The sequence below is a fragment of the Corylus avellana genome, chromosome 3 (genome assembly GCF_965113065.1).
Source record: "Corylus avellana chromosome 3, dhCorAvel1.hap1.2, whole genome shotgun sequence".
NCBI lineage: Eukaryota > Viridiplantae > Streptophyta > Magnoliopsida > Fagales > Betulaceae > Corylus > Corylus avellana.
Window position 1 is genome coordinate 23208416 of NC_142492.1, and position 9179 is coordinate 23217594.

Here is a 9179-nt window from a genome sequence, read left to right on the forward strand (position 1 = left end):
CGGCAGGTTGGTGGCTGGAGTGGTTTTGGAGAAAAATATGAAAATATTATTCTAGAAGGTGTTTTGTTTTAAGTGTTCTAAAAAAAGATTAGGTGGAACACCATATTTTTGTTATAATGTTCAACGCTGATGTGTCGCCTTCTTATTGGAGGGCACAAATGCTGGTTTGTGCCAAGACCCTATAGAAATTATTCTCCATATCGAATATTCGATCTACCAAAGGAGTGGCAATGTTTTAATTTTTTCCTAAAATAAATAATTAAAGAGAGAGAGAGAGAGAGAGAGAGAGAGAGAGAGAGAACGTGGGCTTTGAGTAACCAATTGTGGGTTATGGGGTTTTTTTTAAAAAAAAAGAAAAAAAAAAAAAAAGGCTGAATTAAAAAACAAAAATCATGGATGTTTAGCCTTTTTGAGAGTATAATAGAGACATTGTAAATTGAGGGTGTAAGTTTAATTTAACCAAAAGAAAGTAGTAGGTGTGTGACCATTCTCAATGAAAGATGGGTGGCTTTGCTGCCACTAGTGGCCTATTATGGTGGTTGCATGACTGCCTCCAATTAAGATTGGGATGGTACCGTTGCCATCTTATGTGGCCACACTTGACATGATGTGGTGGTTGTGTGGGCACCTTTGACTTGGATGAAAGTTGTTGCACGCAACGATAGAACAAATAGTTTCCTAGTATTTTTTTTAAAATTTTTTTTAGGCTTGACCCTTAAAATTAGGCTTAATCGTTCATTCATGCTTTAACTCCTCATTGATGAAAAATTTCGGTTCCGTTCTTGGTCGATAAGGATGGCCGAATGATCACCGTAATTTTTTTATTTTTTTATTTTTAATTCTAAATAATAAGTTAGTTGTTACACGTGCAAAAGGTTTAGCACATTTTTGTCAATATATTCTTATAAAGAAGTGTGAAATCTTTCCTAAAAAATATTTGAAGTTTTGAAAAGTGTTGTGTTTTGAATTTTTTGTTATTAATTTTTGAAAAAATAAAAGTGTGTATTTAGTTTGTGTTATAAATTTTTTAGTAATGATTTTAAAAAAACAAAAAAGTGTAATTTTAGTTTTGAAATCAGAAATGCTTGTAGGGCCATTACCAAATAGTCCCTGATCTCACAATGGGTTGACACGTGAGAGTGCTATGACCGTCACTTTTAACAAAGCAAACAAACGCCGTCGTTTAAGATAGAGCCCACGTCACTAGCCACTCCCCAGTCTCCACTAAAACAGGCGGGGGGATATTTTTGCTCAGCCTCTGGCTCCATTTTGTTTTCTCCAACCTTCTTTGATCCAATTCGTACGATTAGCTCGCCCTGGGGCTCCTTCCCGAGCTGATCTGAGTCGCAGCCATGGACGGCGAGTTCGAGTTTGCTGACAAGGTCACTCTCGCCTTCGATCGCACGGTACACTTTCACACAAAACCCTAATTCTACACCATTTTTTACATCATTTTGCGATATCTGTATATATAGGATTATGTTTTAGGCTTCAAATTCAAATTTCTATTCTAGAGTATAATTCAGATTATTTGTATTGATCGATCGACTCTTTGTTATTACGATTGTTTTGGCAGAAAATTTTCCGGAAAACTATTATTATTCTTATTATGGTTTTGAATAATAAATTTTATTTTTTCAAAATTTAGACAAGAATAATTTTTTATGTTCAGGGCAGTTAGCAGTTGTTTATGTGTCTGATTCAGTTAAGTTTCCGTAACAGATGCTGATTTGTTGGAAATTAGGGTACTTTCTCTCATATCATCTTGGATTATTGAGTTCCGTTTTGTGGGTTAAAGATGCAAATGTGCCCTTCTCCTACACGAGGATCTTCCAGTGATGATGTATGTAAATTTAGGTACTCTGTAGGTGGCATGGTTATGATGATGCATGTATGAATGGCACTGGCATTGAGCAAAGAAGTTCTGATGCATCCCCGCTTCATCAAGAGCTATTCATTGGGATTTGGAGTGGCTGCAGCTATTCGTAGGACTGCCCTTATATCATATTATGGCACGGTGATTATCACTAGAAAAGTTTTTTGGAGGCCTCAAGTGTTGGGTGTTTACTATAAACGCTATCAGAAAAACCCATTTCTTCGAAATTTTTCTACGGGCACTCACCCTGAAAGGATATGTTGGGAAGGCTCCTCTCATGCAGTTCTGTTGAGGAAGATTGAAACTGCCTTGAAGGATCATCAATTGGATGAAGCATGGGAATCTTTTAATGATTTTAAAAGATTGTATGGTTTTCCTAAGGATACTCTTGTGGGTAGGTTAATAACTGAACTTTCTTATTCATCTGACCCCCACTGGCTTAAAAAAGCATGTGATTTAGTCTTGATAGTTTTGAAAGAGACATCAGGCCTACTTCAGCCAGCTATCCTCGCTAAGCTGTCCCTCTCGTTAGCAAGATCTCAATTGCCTATCCCTGCCACAATGATTCTGAGATTGATGCTGGAGAGAGAGAGTTTGCCCCTGATGAATGTATTGTGGTTGGTTGTTCTCCATTTGGTGAAGACAGAAGTTGGGACGTATATTGCGTCAAATTTCTTGGTTCAGATTTGTGATCGTTTCCTACGCTTAAGTGCGAACAAAAGTGATCGTGCAAAACTGTTAAAACCTGATACAATGATATTTAACCTGGTGCTCGATGCTTGTGTGAGGTTTAAATTATCTTTCAAAGGTCAACGGCTTATTGAATTGATGCCACAGACAGGGGTTGCAGCTGATGCACACTCAATCACTATAATTGCCCAGATCCATGAGATGAATGGTCAGAGGGATGAAGTGAAGAAATTTAAAGACCACATTGATCAAGTTTCAGCTCCATTTGTTTGTCATTATCGGCAGTTCTATGATAGTTTGTTGAGCTTGCACTTCAAGTATAACGACATCGATGCTGCTGCTGAGCTTGTGATGGATATTTATAGATACTCAGAGTCTTCTCCAATTCAAAATGATAGGAAGGAACTACAAAAGCTTTGCCTTGTTCCAGTGGGATCTGACAATCTCAAGACAGCGTTAAAAATGCAGATTGTGCCTGATATGCTGCAGAAGGATTCTGTACTCAAAGCGGAAGGTAAACGGGAACTTGTTATTTTTAGGAATGGGAAACTTGCTGTTAGTGACAGGGCTCTGGCCAAGCTCATTAATGGGTGCAAGAGAGGTGGGAAGATTAGTGACCTTTCAAAACTTTTAGTTAGCATTCAAAAGAAGTCGCATTCATTGGCAGGACCTAGTTTGTGTTCTAATGTAATTGGCGCTTGTATTAATTTAGGCTGGCTTGAAATGGCTCACGACATTTTGGATGACTTGGAAGCAGCTGGGGCTCCCATGGGCTTTACTACTTATTCGTCACTCTTTGCAGCCTACAAGAAGGAAAATTTGTTTAGAGAAGCAAAGTCATTGCTAAAACAAATGAGAAAAGCTGGTTTGGTCTTAAATTTGTCTGATGAGATGGTTATTTCCACTTGTCTATTGGAAGCAGTAGATAAAGACGCCACAGAAGCAAATGCATCTTCTTTGATCAGTAAATCGGATCTGACAGAGTTTTTGGTTCGAGAAACAGGAGAGGCGGAGAACACGGTTTCTCCAATAGTTTGCCAGTTCAATTCTTCTATTTACTTTTTCTGCAAGGCCAAAATGGTGGTGGATGCTTTGAAGACGTACAGAAAAATGCAAGAGATGAAAATCCAACCAACAGAGCTAACTTTTTCCAATTTGGTATACGGATATTCTTCTATGGGAATGTATCGCGATATCACGATATTGTGGGGGGACATTAAGAGGAATATGCAGAGTGGAGATTTGGTGGTAAGCAGAGATCTGTATGAATTCTTGCTTCTGAGCTTTCTTCAAGGTGGTTACTTTGAGAGAGTGATGGAGGTGGTTGGGTATATGAAAAAACATAGAATGTACATTGACAAGTGGATGTACAAAAGTGAGTTTCTAAAGCTCCATAAGAATCTTTACAGAAGGTTAAAAACCTCAAAAGCTAGAAATGAGGTTCAAAGCAAAAGGCTCGAGTATGTCCAGGCCTTTAGAATATTGGTTGGAATAGATTGAAAGTTCAATGAAAAGTTCTCAAATACATGGGATGCTGTGAAGCACCAAAAACAAAACCCAATCATTGTTTATTTGTTTGCAAATAACATGAGAATTCAATGTTTCTGGTGAGTCCCAATTACCAAGATAGAGAGAGGTATGAGACAAATCATTTGTTGTGTGTACTGATGTTCAAATTTATTAATTATTAACTAATTTTGAATTACATGCAGGGATATAAGTATAACGACGACATTTCCGAGTTTTGTGTTTAATTCTATGGTTGACGAGATTGGTACGTAGAAAGGAAATAACTTAGGAACATTCTGCAGCTGGACCCAGTCGCATGCCGGCCTAGGCGCCGCGACTAAAACGGCGTGGAGGCGGTGGGAATACTCCTTACCCTTGTCAATCAATTGTGTGCCTGCGTCGTTGTCACTGATTAATAATCCCTCTCCTCGCTCCCTTTTCACGTGCCCAAATCTCGTACTCAAAAAAAAAAAAGAGCTTAGGAACATTCTGCAGCTGGACCCAGTTGTATGCTGGCCTACGCGCCGCGACTAAAACGGCATGGAGGCGGTGGGAACACTCCTTACCCTTGTCAATCAATTGTGTGCCTGCGTCGTTGTCACTGATTAATCATCCCTCTCCTCGCTCCCTTTTCACGTGCCCAAACCTCCAAATCTCGTACCCAAAAGAAAAAGAAAAAGAAAAAGAAAAAAAATACTAGTGAGCAGGGACTGGGGTAGGTGTTGCAGTCCCCAACTCTTCATGCCTTGGATTCACAGATTCAATCTTGGTCATCCATTTTTTTGTTTCTTCATTTTTTATTTTTATTTTTTTTTAATGATTAATGTTATTTAGTAGACGGATATATGACTATTATACAAATAGCAGTGAAGTTATTTCCCCATTCTTTTTATTTATAAAATTGTTCATTTGATTTAATTTTATTTTTTAACACAAACTTAAAAAATATATGTTTTTAGAATAAAATTTTGCTTAAAAATAAAAAAATAAAAAAAATCGTTTGAAAAAAAAAAAAATCTTTTTTTAATTAAAATTTTCATTTAAAAAAAAATCTATTTTTTATTTTTTATGTTTTTCGAATTTATAAGGATATTTTTTCTTATTGAGAAATATATAGGGGTATGTCCTTTTTATTTGGACAGAGTTTTCCTTCAAACTGGATTGAAAGAATTTTCTCCAACTTCTATAAAAATAACATATGTCCATTTTTTTAATAATATGCGAGATATACATGAGTTTTTAATAAAATTTATTTCAACTTTGTTTCTGCTATTAAAAACTTATGTGTATTTTACATGTTCAAATGATAGATGTCACTTTTATAGACCAAGTTGAGTTTAGAAAAAAAAAGTATCTTTTTTATTTTATTTTTTTATGGTAATTTGGTGGGCGTTGATAGTATTAAATAAATTATTTGTAACAAATCATTTGTCGTGTCTGGCGTCGACCAATGTTGAGTAGCACGTTTTGTGGAAGTATATGTTAATCCACACCAGCGTACAGCAGAGTACTGTTGCTAAGCTATTTCTTTTTTAGGTAGTATCTCATCTCATAATTAAATAAAAAAACTTATTGGAAACGTCGTCGTCGAGGGGGTGGGTGGGAACATGAACACTCCCTACCACGAACTGTTGGAATTGTGTGCGCGTACGTCGTCGTCGTCGTAGACTCCCTCTAATGCTTCTCCTTGCTCCCTTTTCACGTGACCAGAGCTCCACTCAAGACTCAAGAGACTAGCCGGAGCCGGGTGATAAGGGTGCCGGACAAAGGATCCTAAACAATACGGCCACCGATTTAGACAATAAAGTCTTAGGGCTACAACTGACATGACCCACGTCAACTGTGGTCAACTGTGCTCATTGTCTTAATTGGAGTCCCTTCGTTTTCAAATTTAGTCATTCCCTTTTTATGAGTAATACTATTAATTACTAAATTGTTTATACAAATTCAATGATTAATTTTCATTGTCAGATCATCTAATTGTATGGCACTGGTATACTAAGAGCATGTTTGGGTCTGCGGTTGCAGACCCAAAACGCGCGTCTGGAGCATCAAAAGCTCGTTTCAACCAAAATACGGTCGTTTGGTAAAATGGTTGAAAAAGAGCTTTTGAAGTTTCAAACGTTGAAACTCACGTTTAAGCATAAGCTTCATTATGAAGCTTCTGCTCAAACGGACGATTAGAAGAAAGGCGCGCCGCACTTTTGTGATTAATGAAATATATGCACAGACAAATATACCCTTACAAATTTCACAAAATAACAACAAAATCCATATATAAGCATCTCTTCCCACCCTTTGATAAATCATTCTCGTTGCCTCCAGCCGCTCCAGAGAGATATCCAGGCAGGTGTGCTATAACTCCATTTAATTTTGCTTTTGCTCATCCTTTTTTTCCAATAAAACACATTTTGACATTTATTACAGAATACATATAGGAAAAATATAGATTAACATCGAATAGTATAGAGAACATCGAATAGTATAGAGAATAGATCGAAGGGAAGAAGATAAAAGAGAGATAACTCACTTGGCTGTATTACTGCAGTGATGGAGCCACGACGGTCATTGGGGGTGCCGTGAGCCTACCACGGCACTCCATCTTCTCCTTACCTTCTCATCTTTTTCACTAGTAATAGTCCTAGTGGGTGTTTGGTTGTTTATTTATTTGAAGGCTTGAGTCTTGAGATGGGAAGAGAAAAGGGAGAGCACAAAGAAGAGTAAGAGACTGAGGATGAGAAGGTGAGGGGTGAGGGTTTGAGGAGTCTTTCGAGCGAGTTGAAGGAAAAAAAGAGTGTGGGTCTCGAGGAAATCGTCTGGAAAGTAGTGGGTCTCAAGGAAATCTTTTGAAAATATATGAGTGGTGTAAACCTTCTAGAAAATGAAAATTTTGAAGAAAAAAATAAAATTGACTGCAAGGAGTCTTGCGTGTGAGTTGAAGGAAAAAAAAAGTGTGGGTCTCGAGGAAATATTCTGCAGGAACTCTTGCGTGTGAGTTGAAGGGAAAAAAGGGTGTGGGTCTCGAGGAAATCGTCTGCAGGGATTCTTGCGTGTGAGTTGAAAGAAAAAAAGAGTGCAGGTCTCGAGGCGGTGGAAATCTTTTGGAGCATGAAAATTTTTAAGAAAAAAAATTGCCAGAAACGATTCTTGCGCGTGAGTGGAAGGAAAAAACAGGAAAAAAAGAAGAAGAAAGAGAGTCAAGAAAGATTTGTAGGCAGAAGAAAAATATATATATACAACCACATTGGTTCGAGTGCAGCATGCTAATTATATATATATATATATATATATATATATATATATTTTGTGGGGCTTCATAATTATCCCGTTTGAGTGTGCAGGTGGGAAAGCCTTCACATTGGTTCAAGTGTGGCATGCTAATTATATATATATATATATATATATATATATATATATATGAAGCTTATGATAAGAGAGAAACAATTAGTTTATTTGAATTATTAAATGCTATTAATGTTGTAGAAATTTAATTCCATTATTTTTTGTTGTTGCCTTTTTATTTGATAAACATGCATTTTATTCATGTAAATATAAATTTTTGCATTCTATCCATTGACCACTTAAAACAAATTTTTAATTATTAATAGTGTTTAACATACTTTTTTTATTTATAATTGTATCAGCTTATTTATTGTGTGACAAACATGAGTAAAAAAGGTCAAAGCAACGTTGCTGCTACTACAGATACTCAAATAAAGAAAGTAGTTTGGACTGAAAAAATGCTAGAAGATTATCTTGACATATGTATTACTGAGATTCATGCTGGTAACCGCCCAGGAACACATTTCAATAGGACAGGATGGAAAAATGTGATAGATAAATTTAATGAAAAAACTGGAAAACAATATTGCTATAAACAACTAAAGAACAAGTGGGATAGTTTGAAAAAAGAGTGGAACATTTGGAAGAGATTGATAGGAAAGGAAACTGGCCTTGGATGGGATCCGGTGAAAAAGACAATTGATGCGCCCGATGATTGGTGGGAAAAAAAATTGCAGGTACTATATTTGTACTTATTTGTTTTTGTTTAAATGATTTTAAAAAAAAAAATTTATTATTGATTTTTACATATACTTAAATATAGGAAGTTCCAGAAGCAACCAAGTTTCGCACGACAGGTTTGGCCTATGCTTTGAAGGTGGAAATATTGTTTAGAGATATAACTGCCACCGGGGAGGGATCTTGGGCACCATCCATAGGTTTGGTTCCTAATGATATTGGTGTCATAGATGCTGCGGATGTAATACTTGATGAAGATGACAATATTGTAGAAGGTTTAGATGTTTTGGATGATGAACCAAATCTCAATACACATGGCATTGATGATATTCCTGCTGATTTAGATACGCGGGATAAAAGAAATAAGAAGTTTGGTCTGGCGGTTCAATGTAAGAAAAGAAAGAAAGGAGTTCAAATCGTTAGTCAACATTTGAGTCGGATTTGTGATGTAATAGAAAGTAGGAATACAGTGACATCTAAGAGCTACGATAAACCTGGATGTAATATTGAAGAGGTTATGGATGTTGTTCGGGGGATTGCTGAAAGAGAAAATGACATTGATATCCTTAAGTTTGCAACAGAGGTATTTCTTAAGAGATCACATAGAGAGATGTTTGTGACTATTAAAGAGCCATGGTTACAGATTGACTTTATCAAGCGAATGGGAAATAGAGAAATTAACCGTCGTAGCATGGAATAATGTTTTTATTTTTTAATGTTGTTTTGTTATGAACTATTTGAACAGCTTTAAGGATTTATTTGAATGTTATTTTTTTTATGTGTTGATTTGTGTGCTAAGGTGAATATATTATAATATTTCATAACTACGTAGATATCTCTTTTTTTCTTTTTTTCTTTTTTACGGGTGCTTATATATTTATTTTGTGTTTATTTTTTTTATTCGTTTTCCTTACAGACATGGACAATAGTGATTATAGCACTCAAGATGATACAAGTGATAGTGATTATGGTGAAGAGGAAAATGAAAATGATGTTTTTATTCTAGCAGCTGCAGCAGTAGAATTTGTTGAGAACTATTATATGCCATATATTACAAAGGAACCTTGTAGGACCTCTTCTCAAA

At 36.2% G+C, this 9179-nt stretch overlaps 2 protein-coding genes across 4 annotated transcripts; both read left to right on the forward strand.

Moving 5' to 3' along the window:
• Positions 1-1245: 1245 nt before the first annotated feature.
• Positions 1246-4549, forward strand: LOC132173736 (Pentatricopeptide repeat (PPR) superfamily protein). Of its 3 annotated transcripts, none has more exons than XR_009439344.2 (3): positions 1246-1406; positions 1723-4202; positions 4279-4549. XR_009439344.2 is itself a non-coding variant. In XM_059585324.2 (2 exons), exon 2 carries the CDS (start codon positions 1898-1900, stop codon positions 4064-4066), a length of 2169 nt encoding a protein of 722 aa, XP_059441307.2. In that variant the 5' UTR covers positions 1246-1406; positions 1723-1897; the 3' UTR covers positions 4067-4232. The 3 variants fall into 3 exon arrangements, 1 of the variants encoding a protein (XP_059441307.2); XR_015911653.1 differs by having other exon boundaries at positions 1745-4202; XM_059585324.2 differs by lacking the exon at positions 4279-4549 and having other exon boundaries at positions 1723-4232.
• Positions 4550-7740: 3191 nt separating this feature from the next.
• Positions 7741-8795, forward strand: LOC148586961 (L10-interacting MYB domain-containing protein-like). Its single transcript, XM_088514423.1, has 2 exons — positions 7741-8094; positions 8181-8795. The coding sequence occupies exons 1-2, from the start codon at positions 7741-7743 to the stop codon at positions 8793-8795; spliced, it is 969 nt and encodes a 322-aa protein (XP_088370549.1).
• Positions 8796-9179: the final 384 nt, after the last annotated feature.